Here is an 18,666-nt window from a genome sequence, read left to right as displayed (position 1 = left end):
TCTAGAGAAGTTGAATAGGCATTTGGAGATGTGAGGCTGTAGGTCAGGAGAGGACTGAGGGGAGAGTGGTTAGATGGCTCAATGTGTTGGGGAAAGAGAAGGGAAGTTCTGAGTTCAAATTTGTCCTCAGATACTTCCTAGTTGTCTGACCCTAAGCAAGTCACTTAACCCCCATTGCCTAGCTCTTGCCTCTCTTCTGCCTTAGAACCAATATACAGTGTTGATTTTAAGATGGAAGGTAAGGGTTTTTTGTTTTTTTAAAGAAAGAAAATAGGACTGGATAAATAGCTCTTTGAATCATGTGGAAAGAGATTATAATTGAACTCATATGAGCTTATGGAAACATAAGTGAAACCACTGAAATCATATGGAAGGTGAAGAAAAGAGGGTCCAGGATAGAGGTTTTATGATTTTTCTTCAGCTTTTTTCAGCAGATTGTGAGTAGGAGAGAAGGCAGCAGAAGGTGCTAAAAATCCATCACTGAAGTTTGGGCAAGATAAAGGGATAAAGTACTGAAGAAAAGAAGATAGTGTATAATGGTTTACCATTAGGATCAAGATGGGGAAAGAAAAAGTATAGCCAGTAGAGGGAATCTAGGTGATGGGATTTTGGTATATTTTCTTGAGGATGAAGAACTGAGTCTATAAGTTAGAAGAAGTGAAACAACTAGAGTATAGTCAGATTAAACATATTTCAAATTTAATGATCATGGAATTGGGAATATTTTTAGTTAAAAGAAGATCAAGGGCATGACCATTTCAGCTGAGGTTGTATGGGTGAGTTGGTTGTGTGAAATAAGTTAGTTGAGTAATTGGTCAGTCAAGTTTTAGAGAATATCAGTATATATATTGTTATATGTCTTTTTTATGAAGACATAATGCTTTCCTGCTAACTACTATCCAACACTGTTGCCTTAGTATGAAGGCAGCATTGTTATAAAGTAGAGAAACAATGGACATTGAATTTAGGAAAGGAGGACAGAGTCCTTGAGATTAGTAGATAATAGGTATATCAGAGTTTATGATTGGAAGATTCAGTATGGATTGGATGAATCTATCTTTTACAACTACACTTAGTATTCTCTCTTGCTTTGAGATTCATTCCAATTTTCCCTCTACCTATTACCCCAGACTAAGTTTTTATCTTAAACACAATGCCCCAGTTCTAAGACCCCTCACTTTCTTTCCCAGACCATTACTTTGAACTAGTCACATTCTCTTCTTTTCTCCATCTTGATCCATAGTGAACCAGCTTGACTCTCCATTATCTTTGCTGGAAGTGGCAATGGAGAACCTATATCCTACCATGATTGGAGGATGATATGGATAAAAGTCCAAACTAGAGTGCTATAAAGGGTGGCAAGTGAAGCTGTATCATCAGGAAAGGTGCCAGTCTAAGAGAGTTCAATAAAGAGTCAGAAAGGAAAAGGGTTAAGATGAAAACAAGTTTGTTCTTCTGTGGAGTAGGCATTCCACTGAACTCAGGGGAAGGAGCTTTAAAGTGACATATTGAAGTTGTATTGGGTTGAGGAAGATGGACATAAGGAGTCAGTCATCAGTGGGGGGGGGGGGTTGGAGAATAAATAGGGCTTGAACAGTGGCAGCTGGAGGTTCAGTGTCGCTAGAGACAGGGAGGATGAGTGAATGTTAATCATTGAGGATTTAGTTGAGGCAGCTTATCATCCCAAGGAATTCAACTTGATGTGAAGAGATTTTAGTACATTAGTGGCCTTTAGCCAGAAAGGGATAGGTATACTTGTAAGGGAGCAGGCACAACTGAAGTAATTGTGGAAATTTTTGTATAAAGCTGAAGAGAGTTCTGGGAGAGCCATTGTGATGGCATGGCTATTGGAGGCACTAGGACATTTCTCTTTTTATCCTCCAGGTGCAGATAAATCTTATAGTACAGCCATTCTTACTAATGTTATTTTCTTTTACAGAAGGAATAGTTTCTTACTTTTAGTTACCTTTTTTTTTTTTTTTTGATAAAGAACATTTTTCCATGTTTACCTGATTCATGTTCTTTCCTTCCCCTCTGCCCCCCCCCCCCATAGCTAACACGCAATTCCATTGGGTTTTACATGTGTCATTGATCAAGACCCATTTCCATATTATTGATATTTGCACTAGGGTAGTTGTTTAGAGTCTGCATTCCCAATCATATCCCCATTGACCCATGTGATCAAGCTATCTTTATGGGTTCTCTGAACTGTATTTGAAAATGCTGCCATCAATATGGAGGCTAAACTGCCAGTGTGCTTGCTATTTTGTTCTACCCCATTCTTTGGTCTACCGTTCTACAAAATGAACTGTTTTAACACAATTGAAATTGTCAGTCTTCTTAACTTCTTCAAATTTCCCCTTTATTCAAATTTATTTTTTTCCCTTTTAGCTTCATTTAAAAAATATATGTCCAAGACTGCTTCTTTTTCTTTTTAACATTGAATGCATTTAACATGAAAGTTATAAGTAAGCTGAATTTATGAATAGATGTAGCAACATATTTTTTCCCCTTTTAATGAAAAGAATGGGGCTCATGAATATCATGGTAATTTGGTGCACAAATTGAGTAATGCAAAATGTGTTTATCTTTAGGTCATTGATGTACAGTGAAGCTAACAGACGGGAGACATTCACCTCATGGCCTCATGTTGGATATAGGTGGGCACAGCCAGATCCCATGGCTCAAGCTGGCTTTTATCACCAGGTAAAAAGATAAGTAAAATTGAGCCTTAATTTTTAACTTATTAAATCATTCCAGGTTATAAAACTAGTTAGAGCCAGGGATCAGACTTGTGGCTTTGATTCTAAAATCTAGGTCTTCTCTTGTCCAGTCTTGTACTCTTTGTATGAGCTGTTATCATTCCATGTTCCTTAACCTTTCAACATGTCTAGTAACATGTAAATAGTGTGCATTCAAAAAGTATTGATAATAAATTTTAGAGCTGTACATTACACGTGTGGTATATTATTGAATCAAGTAAATCTCAATTTATGAGACAACACATTCACTGAAATCATTCAATCTATTTAGATAACGGTAAGAAACTAATTTTTATTATTATGCCTGTCAATATTTTCCCATTTTCAGTTGGATAAGAATAAATTTAATGTTCCCCTTTAGAATATCTTTTACTTGTTGATTAAAAAACCACTTGAGATTCTCATGTTGTAGTGGAAAGGGCTCTAGATTTGGTTCAGAGAATCTGAATTAGAATTTGAACTCTATTTTGCTTCTTCGTGCCATGTATGACTTTGGTCCAGTCACTGAACCTTTCTGAGCTTCAAGTTTCTTTCTGTCAAATGAGGTTGTGAACTAAGTGGCCTCTTGGGTCCCTTCTAACTTTTAATTAATTATCCTATCATGAGTTTTATTTCTTTATTTATTAGATAACAATGTATGAAGACTAAAATTTATTGTAATTTTTTTGGGAGGGAGGGAAGTGTTCTTTGAAAGTTTTAAATACTTGAATAACTTTTAAATAGTGTTTATTCAAAGGAAATATAAAATTTAAAGATACACTTATTGTTACTACCTGCTTCTTAGGCACATTGGTTGGTTATTTTGACATTTTAAACTGTGCCTAACTGTTGCCCTTTCCATATCATTTTATATAGCCTGCCTCATCTGGAGATGACAGAGCCATGTGTTTTACTTGTAGTGTATGTCTCGTTTGTTGGGAGCCTACTGATGAACCTTGGTGAGTTTTACTCAATGTCTTGGCATAGTAGATTATATCAGTCATCCAAGTGATTTCAGTTCATGGTCACTTGCCTTAAATAACACTGATGAGCATCTTGTCCTAGTGGAGCATTGGAGGTGTTTATTATATTGGGCACATACATGACAAAAATAGTTTGCATAGTGTCACATCTGGCTACTTGTATTTGTTCTGCTTAGCTCCAGCTAATAAGTTCCTAGGATAAGCCTTCTCTTTTCCAACCATCCTTGCTCTGACTTCTTGGACAATACATCGAGGGGCATGTAGTAGTAATCATTTTATAAAATTGTGGAGATAGAAGAAACTTTAGCTGTCTTGACTTAGTCTGATTTCTTGGTTGTTTGGGTAAGAAGCCTCAGGCTCATTCAAGATTTAAGCCTTCCTAATGTATCACACAAGTTAGTTAATGAGAGGGTCAAGATTAAAATACAGACAGATTTATAACTGAATTCTGGTACTTGTAGCAAGTTCTTTTGAGTAGTTGGGGCAGTGGGAGGGCTTGCTTCAATTGATTGTAGCTTTGAGGTTTTGCCTGTTAAGAGGCTGGTCTATATCCCTGTTGCTCACATCTGATGGCCTTCTATCCCTCTGAAGAGGAAGAATATTTTGGCAGCAAAGAATATCACATCTCACAAGAGAAATGACAGAGGCATAGGACACATTAGTTGATGGTCCATAGAGGGTAAGAAATTGTAGGCATTTAAGACTTGTCAAGTATAGGATTGGTAGACTGATTGCTGTGCAAAGGAAGTAAGCATTCTGTTTCCCTCCTGGTTTGTAGGGTATCTTTTGTGATCTTAGGTCAAAACTCTAATTGCCCTGGTGACTAGTGAAGGCCCTGAACTCAGGACTCTTTCCAGTGCATTTTTTTCTAGACTACAAACACACACACACACACGCGCGCGTGCGCGTGCACATGCACACACACACACACAATCTCTTATTAACCTGTAATTACCAAAATTGGGTTAGATTTTATTGATTTCTAAACATATGGAAAATAGGTCTTACTTATCATGTAGTTCAAACCAGTAAGAATTTATTAGTCACTTTCTGTATACCATTGTAATGATTTATGGGGATAAAAATAATACATTCAGAATGAGACAACCTCTCCTCAGAGCTTGCATAACTTTTTCTAATTTTATAATATGGTTTTTTAAATTAACCTTATTAATTATGAGGACCATTGACATATATGCTAAATAACATGCAGTTTAAAAATGTTTGTTGAGGGAATATTTTTTTTTTAATTTTTTTCATGGTAAATTTACTTTTGTAACTATTTCATTTAATTTGCTTTCTCTAAGCGTTAATGTACTTATGGGGAGTCCAGAAGTGTGTGGAAATCAGCTGATGATTAGAATTTTGTGATAATTCTTCTGTACGAAAAAGAACTTCTTTCCTCCAATCCTCTTTTCTGAAATTCCTGTATTGCTGTTGAGTGTACCCTTTTCCCAGTCATCTAGGGTTTGCAACTTAGATGTTATTCTTGACTCCTCTCTCTGTCTCTGTCTCTCTCCTGATATACAATTTGCTATGAAGTCATGTTTATTATACTGTCACAATATTTCTTTTATATGCTGCTTTCTCTTTCTTGACACTGTCATATCCTGGTACAGGCCCACCTCATCTCCTGCCTGGACTATTACACTAGTCTTCTGGTTGATTTCCCTGCCTGAAATTTATCCTCAGGCCAGTCTCTTCTTCCATTTAACTGCCCAAGTGATGTCCCTGAGCCAAGGTCTGGCCTTATCATCTCCCTTTTCAATAAACTCTCATGGTTGCCTGTCATTTCAAGGGTCAAACATAAAACTTCAATTTTTTCATTTAAAAACCTTCACAACCTCATCTTTTCCTACTTTTCCAGGGAGTGTATAAGTATTGCTTAGCATGCAACCAGATGTGATATTAAAAATATCATCCAACGTCATGTCTGACTCTTCATATGCTAGTTTGTAGTGATTGAGGGGCTATCAGATGATAACTTGAGTGTTGCACAGGTTTTCTAGAAATAATACAAATCTTCCTCCTTAGTTGAGTTCATCTCTTCTCTGTTTATGGGAAGATGTACAATATTTCACAAGAAATTAAAGGATATATTGCAGCTTGCATTCTGGGTGGCATACTAACATTGATGTAGTCATGGATCAATTTAAATATATATGGAAATGGCAAATTGATTCATTGAAGAGGAACTGTATGTGTAGTTCAGAGCTATTGGTTTACAGGGGAGAAGTAGAAATAGCAACTTGAGTTTTTGGCAAAATAGGAAGAAAAGAATAATGGAATGGATTATAAATTGCATCTTTGATCCTTACCTTTTATTTCGTGGAACTATTGATGGGGGAGATCGAAGTCAGTGTTAGGGCAATAAATACAAGCTAAACAGTGATGTTTTACAAACTACATTTATGGAACTAAATTACATGAGCTTGTTTGTTTTAGGGGAAACTTAGAGAAACTGACAAAATAATGTTATCTTTTTAAATAAGGAATACTTTTCATTGTCTTTGTCTTGCTTTTAATTGTTTATGCAGACTATCTGCTAGATGGTTTTGATAATTTTAAAAAATCTTTTGTGAAGGTCTGAACATGAGAGACATTCCCCAAACTGCCCTTTTGTGAAAGGTGAACACACGCAGAACGTACCCTTGTCAGTTACACTTGCAACAAGTCCTGCACAATTTCCCTGTACGGATGGCACTGACAGAATATCCTGTTTTGGATCTGGAAGCTGTCCTCATTTTCTAGCTGCTGCAACAAAAAGAGGAAAGATCTGTATATGGGATGTTTCCAAACTTATGAAGGTATGTTTTTATTTGAAATAGGAAAAGTGTTAATGAAAAAAAATTAGTATAAACCTATATTTTTTATTTATTTAGGTGCACTTAAAGTTTGAAATTAATGCATATGATCCAGCAATTGTACAACAGCTTGTCTTATTGGGAGAACCAAGCTCTGGAGTTGATTCAAGGAGACCAACCTTAGCCTGGCTGGAAGATTCATCTAGCTGCTCAGATATACCAAAATTGGAAGGAGACAGGTATACAAGTTGCTAAATTAAGAAGTTTTAATAATGACTACTATTAGTGGTCATCAAATAATTTCTTCTTCAGTTTTGTTTTTTATAATTTTAACCAAAAGACAAAAGATCCTCTGTTTTAATAGGTTTAAGAAATTAGAAATTTTTGTTGTATTAGTGGAGATAAGCTTTATTTCAAGTTATCTTTTTCAAAAGATTGTAGCTTCTACTTAGTAGGGCCGATAGTACAGTTTCAAGACTTTATTAATTGAGGCAACAGATAAAAACTCTGATAGATAAATAAAAATTCTTAATGTAAATGGTATCCATTTTTTTTCACGATTTTTATAGATCAGTTAAGAAGCTAATTGACTCATTTAAATACTTTTCCTGTTTCCTTTACTCATTGTATACATTAACAGGAAAATGCAGAGATATGCAGAGAGTGTAAGATAACCTTGACATTGGATCATCAATCATTTTTAACTTTGCTGCAATATTACTGTTTTTGGTGAATACCAGTAATTTTATAGGCAAAAAAAAGTTTACAAAAATACTATTTAACAACTTAACTTTCTAGGTTCTCTAGACAAGTTATTTTCTTTTTTGACTATTATTACAGTTTTTATAAAGGAGAAGAAGAAACTTTAGTTTATGTAATTTCTTTTTACAAGCTACTTTGATCTTGTGGAAGCTTGTGGCAAGTAGGTGTGTGGAATGAAGATATGTAAATCACTATCACTTTTTGAGAATCTCTTAATGATGACTATGGATGAGGCAGTAGCTTTTAAGGACCTGAAGGGTACTTTCAAGGAAAAGAATCAGGTTAAGGGAGCAGGATAGAAGAGGATAAAGATACAAATTCATGTAGATAGCTCTTTAGTCATTAGATCTTAGATTCTTTGTCACCATATTATCATTTGCATTATTTGTAACATAATTCAGACTTTTTAGCTCTATCTAGGTGAGTATGCAGTTTAATATAGGAATGAATGTATAAGAAACTAAATTGAAGTTTGGCTTTGAGATTTTTATTATTTGAGAGTAATTAAAGAATTAACTCCATGGGAAAAAATGTGTAGGAGAAATACTCTGGTTATTTGGTAATATGCTTGTTCTAATTCAGTGATTCTCAAAGTGGGTGCCACCACCCTCTGGTGGGTGCTGCAGTGATCCAGGGGGGCGGTGATGGCCACAGGTACATTTGGGGGCCATGAATAACTGTAAGGGAGCAGTGATAGTATGTGACAGGGGGCGCTAAGTAATATTTTTTCTGGAAAGGGGGCGGTAGGCCAAAAAAGTTTGGGAACCACTATTCTAATTGAACATTATCCCTGTGGAGACTTAATTGTTTTCACCTATAGATGGTCTAATGATGTCATCAGACCTTGGTGAAAACCATGGAGGATCAATAAAACTGATTGTCTTCTTTCCCACACTACAAGTCCAAGTGATATTCCCTGGCGTGGGAGTTCTGTAAATGAAAATTCCTTTTCTTGATTTTCAAAAGGATTTAAACTTATGATTTTTTAACTGCTAATGTTGTTTTGGAGGGCTGTAATTGTTGATTAAGCACCTAATAGACACTTAATAAATGGTTGTTGAGTTTTCTTTAACATTCAGTCCACCATGTGCATGGCATTGTGCATTTTCTTGGGGCCGCCCAAGATATAGGATAGCTTTCACCCTCAAGGAACATACAGCCTATATGGAGAGAGAGCCCATAAACATAGGAAAATACATAAATATTAAAGATAGCAGGTAAATAAGCCTTTTAGTTTTATAATGTTTGGAAGTTTAGAATAAAGACTGAGCAATTTGTGAGAATAGTTCATAGAACAGATGAGACTCCTTCTTAAACTACATTTCCAGCCTTGACTTTTGAGGTCCTTTATCACAACTCCAGTTAAATTGCTATGAGAGGGAGAGAGTTGCCATTAGAACCCAGTAGAGAGGGGAGGCTGGGTGGCTCAGTGAATTGAGATCCAGGCCTAGAGATGGGAGGTCCTAGGTTCAAATCTGGCCTCAAACACTTCCCAGGTGTGTGACCCTGGACAAGTCACTTAATCCCCACTGTCTTGCCCTTACCAATCTTCTGCCTTGGAACCAAGGTATTGGTTCCAAGGCAGAAGGGTAAGGGTTTAAAAGGGTTTTAAAAAGAAAAGAACCCAGTAGATTAAAAACCAACTATGCAGCAAACTGTGTTCTACCCTCTCAACACAGACCCTGATGCCTTTTTCCTGCTGATGCTTCCTCTCCTCTCTCCCTACTCCTCTATACACCTAAACCTCTGGATTCAGTGTAATATTTTGAAATAATGCTTTTACATTGCTTTTCCCATTAAACCCTTTCATCTTCCTCTTTCTCCTAGTTGAAAGCATTAATTTGAAAGCATTAGTAAGTCTTGACCTTAGATGTATCAGTATGATATATTAAAGGACTTAAAATAGGTAATTCATTGTGAGTTATTACCTCAACTTTCAAATGGAACAACATAATGATATTGATAAGAAATATAAGCATCCAAAAGACAAATATTTTCATTTCTTTCTATATTAATTTTGATGAAAGATTTTCATGTATTTCAGTGTAAAAGTTTAGTTCTGTTCACAGTAAGTGCTTATTTAAGTTTTGTTGTATTTGTTCTTACCTAAAGAAACACTGCCAAATGTCAGCATAACCCAAATGATCAGTTGTCATTTTCCTTGACTGTAACTTTTGGGAATAGTTTCTGTAGAATGACTGGTGCTTCTCTTAAATGATGATATATGTGGAATTTTGAGCTATGCTAAAATTTTGTTGGTTGCATGTTTTCTGGCATTGGAAAGATTTCGTAAGACCTATGAACTCTAATGGGCAAGTTTTTACTTATTCAAAAAATAAGGGAAAGCATTCTTTTTCATGAAAATGTTAGAGAAATCCTAGTCTAAAGAATTTGGAATTACATTGTTTTTGGGGTTAAGACTGTGAGGAAGCTAGTGAATCTTCAGGAGGAGGAGTGTGGGGAAATGTCAGTCATGAGACTGCTTTGATTTTGGGTAAATGAGATCTCCAATTTCTGAGAGCATATGCAGATTACTATTTACTCAATTCAACAAATTTTTTTCAGCATTCACTGTTCAAGGAACTGGTCTATGCATTGAAGGGACATTGAAGTTGAATTAGAGGGGGGCAGCTGGGTGGCTCAGTGGATTGAGAGTCAGGCCTAGAGACGGGAGGTCCTAGGTTCAAATCTGGCCTCAGACACTTCCTAGCTGTGTGACCCTGGGCAAGTCACTTAACCCCCATTGCCTAGCCCTTACCACTCTTCTGCCTTGGAACCAATACACAGTATTAATTCTAAGATGGAAGGTAGGGGCTTAAAAATAAAAAAGAAAGAAATGGAATTAGGCACCGACTTTAACTTTGAGGAGTTTATTTGTTCCCCTCTTTCCCTTTTCCTCTAATTTTTATTGCTATGGACAATATACTACAAATTTAAGTTTTTGCCCTTAGCCTATAAGTACAAGGTCCCCAGTCCTACCTCTCTCTTGAAAGCTTCCTTAACCACTCTAGTTGAAGTCATCCTAGTCTCTCCTATATTTGTACATTACACTTCTAATAAAGTTTTTGGTAAATGAAATATAAAAATGTGGTTCTTTCATGAATGTAGGTTATATAACATGATGCTACAAATTAATAAGGCACTATATCTAACCAGGATTAAAATTGCTACAGAATTATTAATTAGTGACATTAAGGGACTACTGAATTTCATGAACTTTGCCAGAATTTCTCTTAGCCTAGAAGACTTCTTATTTCCAGAAGCACTGTAGAAGAGGAAAATTGTAGCATGATGAAATTACTCTTGTTGTGCTGGGGTGGAAAGACCAATGGCAACATTTTCAGTTCTGACCTATAACTTGTGAATATACATCATGGGCAAGGTAGCCTGTGAGTCATTTAACTTCCCCAAATTAATGAGTTAGTAATATTCAGAGCATTTTTTCTTATATTTTCTGTTTAAAATTCCTGTGGTCTTGAATTGAATTTAATGAATTAAATATTATTTTCTCTCCAAATTATAGTTTACCTTAAAAACTTAAACTTTTCTTAATGCCATTACTTTTATAACTGTTAGCATGGAATTGTAATCTCAGTATTCTATTTTTACATGTCTAAATATAATATTCATTTAATTGTATTTTTCTTCTACGCTTCCCATGTAAAGGGTTAAGGGTTAATACAGTGTACAAAAGGACAGATCTAACTATATTTAATGGTAATACTGCTAACTATTATCTTAAGTAATTTTATATCAATATAGTTTAATTTATGTGGTTAAAATACTGGTTTTAGGATTCTTGTTGGATATTGCATGCTTTATATAATGCAGTGTGTACTGAGATTCATAGATGTCAGGTATCATGTATAATAATGTTTTGACTTGATAATAAAATTATTTGCTCATTTCTTCTTTAAGTGATGACTTATTGGAGGATTCAGACAGTGAAGAGCATTCCAGATCAGAGTCAGTGACAGGTATGAGATAATACATGGTCTTTATTTTTTCTCCCATACACATTTAGCCTCTACATAGGACATATTTGTTTTTTAAATGTCTTTGGACAATATGGGTTTATAAAGCACTCCCCCCCCCATCCTTACCTTCTGTCTTAGAACCAATACTCAGTATTGGTTCTAAGGCGGAAAAGAAGAGCAGTAAGGGCTAGCTATTGGAGGTTAAGTGATTTTCCCAGGATCACACAGCTAGAAAGTGTCTGGGGCCAGATTTGAACCCTAATCTCTAGGCCTGACTCTCAATCCACTGAACTACCTAGCTACCCCCTTTCAAAGTACTTTGCTTATACACTAGCTGCTCAAAAATATTTTCATTGAGAGGTGTTCAGATTGGAATGAATGGCTCTGGATTTACCTTTTGAGATGACTTTTATTTAAAATTAAATGATTTTTTTTTACTAGGGAGAAGGGATATACTTGTTTGACCCCAAGTAATTTATGGCAAATAATGCTATTGTTGTGATATAACAGAAAATGAAAAGGTAACAACTATAGAATTGCTTGAGATGAGGAGTTTCACTACCAACACAGGCAGTTTTTAGAATTGGATTTGGCTAAAGTCAGTGTAGGTTGGGAATGGGGACTCTGATGCTGAAGGGATTCTTGGGTTCGAGGTTCTGAGTTGCCAGGGTCTGGTGTTGAGTGGTGGGCAAGTTCCTTTCACTGCCATGGCTCAGTTAGTTAGTAGATTTTTTGGACTTTTATTAGGGCTGAGATAAATTAATTGATTTCATTTCTATAGTTTATTTGAGAATAATTGGATTCTTCCTCATTTTTTTTGAGGAGAATAAATATGAATTTTGATTATCATATTTTAACTTAATTGGGATCTTTTGTTACAGATGCTAGAATTCATTTCCACATTGTATAGAATGTGGGTTTCTAAGGTCCTTTTCATATTAAATTCTTCGATTCCATGTTACACCTTTTTAGCCTTTGTTCTTCATTTTAAGAAATCTTTTTGGTTTTTTTTTAGCAATTTTCAAAACACAAATTTTCTTGATAAGACAATAGGAATAATTCTTTAATGACTTAATATTCCTTGCTGGAAAATATATATAGTATTATTGATACTTATTATATTTTCCTTCTTAGCTTATTAACCTGGAGCAAAATTTATTTCAGATTTAACCTTATTTTTTCATGCTTATACATATCCACATACCTATTATGTTGAACATTTCTTTTCATATTGACCTGGAATGTTTTATATAATGTCTTTTTCTTTGCTGTTTGTGACCCATGATTCTTTCTCCCCTTATTTCCCTGATTACCATTGTCATTTGAATTAAGTAAATACTTACTGGCAATATGTATTAGTCGTTTTCAAACCATACTTTTGCTTCAATCTTTAAGTCACCTTAAAGTCTTAAAGAAACTAAATTGAAACATGCTATATCCAAATATAAAGAGACTTCATGGTAAACAGAAATCACTTTATTTTGGGACTACCAGTTTTTTGGTATATACTTAAATATTACTTTCCTGATCCTAAGGAAGATTATTTGAGGAAAGCATGTATTACATGCCTACTCTCTCAAGTATTGTTTTAGGCACTGGGGATTCATAGACAAAACTGAGATTTTTCCTGAATTGAAACACTTTGTGTACTACTAGAATATTGCAAGAAGTATTGAAAAGTGTTGTCTTATTAAGGAGGTTATTTTGCAAATATTCCCAAGGATTACAATTAGAATAGTACTTTGCCTTTCTAGTGATATTTAATAGAAAATTAGTGGTCCTTCTTGTATAAGGGAACAGATTTAAGAAGAGCTTTAATAAATTGCAGAATATGTTATGTAATACAGGTCTACTTTAGGTTTTTTAGTATTGGAGACTGCCAATTTTAGTCAAGTGCTTAAATTAAGGTTCTCAATAGCATTCAAAATCTACTGAATGGAAACTTTCCATTACTTGGAAAGAACCTATGTTTTCTCATCTGTCAAATGAGGAGTTGGGTAAATCATTAAGTCTCTTCTAAATCTGCTCGTCCTGTAAACCAATAAGGAGAAATTATTATATTAATTCAGAGCAACAGAAGTTAACATAGTAAAGTAAAACTAATGGGTAGTTGTTATTTTATGGCATTTGAATTTTTGTAATAGTGCTTCATCCCTTAGAATGAGATTAGAACTAATTTATTTTCCTTGAATTTATAACTGATAAAAAATTATTTAGAATCCTATTCTGTTTCATTACCTACAAGCCAGTCTAGTTTTAAATATTTGTTATTGATAACACCTCTATTGGATAGAATTGATTATATTTGGAATTATTTTTAATGAAGGAACATTGAAATAACACTTATATTTATTACTAACTTAAAGTAGTTAATAGTATCTTTAACATTTTATCATATTAGTCTTTTTAGTAAAGCCCTTACTCTCTTAAATATTGACGTAAGGTAGGATAGTATGCTCTAAGTATAGAAGAAGTTCAAAGTAATATAATGTGAAATTCATTTTTATTTTTTCAAAGTAATCCAGGTTTAGAATATTTTATTATTCTCTTAAAACATTTTTAATATTTCTGATATGTAATCACATTGCTTATCAAATAGTTGTATAAAAAAGAAATGATTTTTTTCAAAGACCAATGGGTTTTGTCCCGATTAAACAATAGCATGTGTATCACATTCTTTTTCATTTTTAAAGGGCATACATCACAGAAGGAAGCCATGGAAGTAAGCCTTGATATAACAGCTCTCAGCATTCTTCAGCAGCCAGAGAAACTTCAGTGGGAAATTGTGGCAAATGTTCTTGAAGATACTGTTAAGGATCTTGAAGAATTGGGGGCTAATCCCTGTGTAGCCAACTGTAAGAGTGAAAAGACAAAAGAAAAGCACCTGGAACAACACAACATTCCCTTTCCTTGTTTATTAGCTGGGGGATTATTGACATACAAATCTCCTGCTACCTCTCCCATTAGCAGTAACTCTCACAGGTCACTGGATGGTGTAAGCAGGACTCAGGGTGAAAATATATCAGAACAAGGGTCAACAGATAATGAATCCTGCAACAATTCCGAACTAAATTCCCCTCTTGTAAGGAGGACTTTACCCATTTTGCTACTCTATAGCATTAAAGAATCTGATGAAAAAGCAGGAAAAATATTTTCACAGATGAACAATATTATGAGTAAAAGTTTACATGATGATGGTTTTACAGTTCCTCAGATTATTGAAATGGAACTGGATAGTCAGGAGCAATTGCTATTGCAGGATCCTCCCGTGACTTACATTCAACAATTTGCAGATGCGGCAGCCAACCTTACCTCTCCAGACTCTGACAAGTGGAACTCTATGTTTCCCAAGCCTGGGACTTTGGTTCAGTGCTTGAGGCTGCCAAAGTTTGCAGAGGAGGAGAACCTTTGTGTAGACTCTATCACTCCTTGTGCAGACGGAGTTCATTTGTTAGTGGGCCTGCGGACCTGCCCTGTTGAATCCCTGAGTGCAATAAATCAAGTAGAGGCCTTGAATAATTTAAATAAATTAAACTCAGCACTATGTAACAGAAGGAAAGGTGAGCTGGAATCTAATCTTACAGTGGTGAATGGCACAAATATCAGTGTAATCCAACATGAAACACCAGCAGATGTACAAACTCCTTTAATAATTCAGCCTGAGCAGAGAAGTGTTAGTGGTGGATATTTAGTGCTTTATAAAATGAATTATGCCACCCGGATAGTGACTTTAGAGGAGGAGCCAATAAAAATCCAGCATATCAAAGATCCCCAGGACACAATTACCTCACTTATATTGCTTCCACCAGATATACTGGATAATCGAGAGGATGATTGTGAAGAACCTGTGGAAGAAATGCAGCTAGCCTCAAAAAATGGCAATGAGAGAGAAAAAAAATCTGATATTTCTACTCTGGGACACTTGGTAATAACTACTCAGGGAGGATATGTAAAAATAATAGATCTTTCAAACTTTGAAATTTTGGCCAAAGTGGAGCCTCCTAAAAAGGAGGGCACCGAGGAACAAGACATGTTCGTTTCTGTCATATACTGCTCAGGCACAGACAGGCTGTGTGCATGCACTAAAGGTAAGCCACGTTGATGAAACTTTTCCTGACAATTCATTTTTTAATAGATATTCAAGGCCAAGATTTGAAGTATATTGATGTTCTTTGCTCATGTTTTAATGAGTAACTCCATTATATTTTTATTTTAATGCCTATATTTCCCAACAATGTGTTTTTAGTTAGAGAAGGTATTTTTCCTTATGTCCCATGTATTGTTGTTGATGCCTTTGATGGGAATGTGTGGCTTCTAAGTTTTTTTTGCCTTTCATTTAAATATTTTTTGCTTCAGGGAACTGGTGATCTCTACCTTTATTTGTTATAGAACCATCCCATTCTTTCTCTTCCTGTTTAATTCTCGTTCTTATATAGAGTTTTCCTTCATTGTAATAAAGAATTCCCTTTGGCCCTTGTGACATTTTGTGGATACCAGTGCAATAAGCAGGCTTTGTCTCTTTAGACTTATTCTCAATTGATTAACTTATCTCATTTCAGCCATACCAGTTCATAATAGTATCTATCATGCCACTTCCTTCGTGTCAGTCAGTAATTCTTTACAAAATAAAACCATTTATATGCTTCTATCATCCTACTATCTTGCAAGGTATCAGATTTTGAAATATTCAAGAGCTGAAAAATATCCAGTTTATGGATTGTGCAGGATTTTTTCCTTTCTTCCCTTTGTTCTCTTTTCTGTTTCCATCATACAACTTTTAAATTTGGTGCCACTTCTACCAAAGGTGGATGAGATGAGAGGAGACAACTTAAATTAGTTGAGATGTAGCATTTCTGAATTTAAGTGGGCTAAGTTGAAATTAATTGATGGAATGAAGCTTTGGATTAAAAAGAGATTCTCTTTTTTTTTTTTTTTTTTTCAACCCTTGTACTTCGGTGTATTGTCTCATAGGTGGAAGATTGGTAAGGGTGGGCAATGGGGGTCAAGTGACTTGCCCAGGGTCACACAGCTGGGAAGTGGCTGAGGCTGGGTTTGAACCTAGGACCTCCTGTCTCTAGGCCTGACTCTCACTCCACTGAGCTACCCAGCTGCCCCTGGATTAAAAAGAGATTCTCTTTATGAGTTATTTAGAGCTGATGTTTTTGGGAATGGCTATTTTTTAGTAAAAAATCATTAGAGATTTGTTTTAAATGGACCTAACTAATTTAAATCTTTAATGTATGTACTAATATACTTATTTGATTACTTTTCTATGATTATGGAAAATTTTACTTTATATGTATTTTTTATAGTATTGCTTAGTGTGGGAATAATCTATTGGAATAATTATATATACCATAGACATTTTTATTATTTACAATTGTGTCCTTTTTCTTAAAATAGTAAGATAATTAATCTTTAGTTGTAAGCATTTGTTGAGTGTCTACTATGTGTTAAGACTGTTATCAATAGTTTGAAATGTTTTTGTTAAACATATTTTGTTTATGGTCAAAAACAATTAAAATTGTTTGGTTTTTAGATTGCGTTAAAGAAGGATAAGTTAAATGCAAACATATAGTATTTTTCTGTGAACTTGGAGGTAGCATGAATTTTCTGGGAAAGCTTGCTCAGAATATTATCTCATAATGGTGTTTTTTCATAAGAACTTAATTGTTAGGAAATTGAAAAGATAAATTTGTAGTTTTTAAAGAAATATGCAATACTTTTCTTATATGTTCAAGTTATATTTTGAAATGGTCATGCAAAATAGTATATAGTTCTATCTATCCCCACTCAGAATGCATAGAAACTGACATTTTAAAAATAAAACTTAAGAGTCATTTTGCATAGACTTTATTATTATAGTGATCTTGTTGTATGATGAATTTAGAATGAAAATCTTATTCTTTGGTTAACATAGCTTGTTAGTTTATGAAAAGGAATTAAGAGTCTCCTTGAACTCTTTGGAACATAAAGGGAACCTGATTATCTTCTTTTTTCCCCCAATTTAATCTGAGACCTTATAGGAACTGCCAAATTATTAAGTTTTTTTAGAGGCACTCAAATTCTTACATCCATTTATCTTGCTAATTTGGTTTGATAATATGAGCAATGTGTTTTGAATCAGTCAAAAGTGTCGATTGGAGTTTAGGGTCAATGATGTTTCCTCATAAAAAAAAAAAAGACTCCAATTTATATCATTTTACTTAATGACATATTTCAGGCATGTGAAGGAAAATCTTTGCAAAGCATCATATAATATTTTTGTGTGAAATGATTATTTGAAAGAATTGTAGCCCTTAAAAGTTCATTTGCTAACAAGTCATACCTAGTATATTTGATTATTATTATTATTACTATTTTTAGTACTATTACTATTATGATTATGAATACTACTATTATTACTATTAACATCTTAAGTATCTTTTTAATTTTAGCTGTAAATTATTGTGGTATGGCTTGGTGCTTGGAATTATGATAGAAGGATTTGACCATAATAAAACCCAAGATGTTTCTGTTTGGGCTTTTATGGCAGTCTACACTAAAAATTAATGTATAAAATATGTACTTATAGAGTTGTTTATTCACTGATCATTGTATTTATTAGTAAGAAAATTCAGCAAATAATTTCTTTAACACTAAGTATAATGTATTGTTTCAGGACTTGGGGAAATTAAAAAGATAAGTCAATGAGTATGGAGTTAGGGGAAAAGGAGATTAAACATATATGTAGCACCAACTGTGCTAGGCACTATACAAATATCTCATTTGATTCACTTAGTCCAGTTTACTTCATTTCTGATCTCTCAGCATCTAACAAAATTTATTATAGTTGTATGTGAAAGTTTATGTTTGTATTCTGTTTGGGGACTCAGATAAAATTTAAGTGCAATCATGGTTGTATTGCCAGTGAATATTGAAGCACAAAATTTGATAAAAAAAATGGACTGTTATGTCAAGTGTTTTAATAATGTGTTCAAATGAATGTAGGCTCAATTTAACTAGAGATTTAAAAATAACAATACTTGTATCTACAACGCTTATTGATTTGTTGATTTTTTTTTCAGAATGCAAAATTGATGTTTTAAATTTGCCGTGCTAGTTGATAATATTTTGGAATTAGTTATGGATTTAGAGTCAGGACCTGACTTTCCAGTATGTGTGATCTTGGCACTTGACTACAAAATGAGGCAAATTGATTTGATAACCTGTTAGATCCCTTACATATTTATATCTATAGTGCCATCATCTACTGACTCCTGTAAAAGGGAAGTGGGTTATGGTTGAACTGGATATTAATATTTAAAGCTGTGGTTGACAAGGAATTGAATTACCCAATTCCAAAATAAAAGATGCAAGTCAGGAAGACTTTTATGGTGGTTTGTGAAAGAGAGGGAGA

At 34.4% G+C, this 18,666-nt stretch overlaps 1 protein-coding gene across 2 annotated transcripts in view; it reads left to right on the top strand.

Annotated features, from left to right (window-relative positions):
• The window catches only part of BIRC6 (baculoviral IAP repeat containing 6), a 325,846-nt gene that overhangs the window by 74,150 nt on the left and 233,030 nt on the right, over positions 1-18,666 (top strand). For both annotated transcript variants that reach the window (XM_044663691.1, XM_044663690.1), the window contains exons 5-10: positions 2,595-2,706; positions 3,618-3,700; positions 6,309-6,531; positions 6,607-6,767; positions 11,209-11,267; positions 13,961-15,355. In XM_044663691.1, the coding sequence (XP_044519626.1) occupies positions 2,595-2,706; positions 3,618-3,700; positions 6,309-6,531; positions 6,607-6,767; positions 11,209-11,267; positions 13,961-15,355 (2,033 nt within the window). The remainder of the gene's footprint in view (positions 1-2,594; positions 2,707-3,617; positions 3,701-6,308; positions 6,532-6,606; positions 6,768-11,208; positions 11,268-13,960; positions 15,356-18,666) is intronic.

Source organism: Gracilinanus agilis, chromosome 2 (genome assembly GCF_016433145.1).
Source record: "Gracilinanus agilis isolate LMUSP501 chromosome 2, AgileGrace, whole genome shotgun sequence".
Lineage (NCBI taxonomy): Eukaryota > Metazoa > Chordata > Mammalia > Didelphimorphia > Didelphidae > Gracilinanus > Gracilinanus agilis.
Note: the sequence above shows the minus strand (reverse complement) of the source record. Positions and strands in the feature narration are given on the sequence as shown.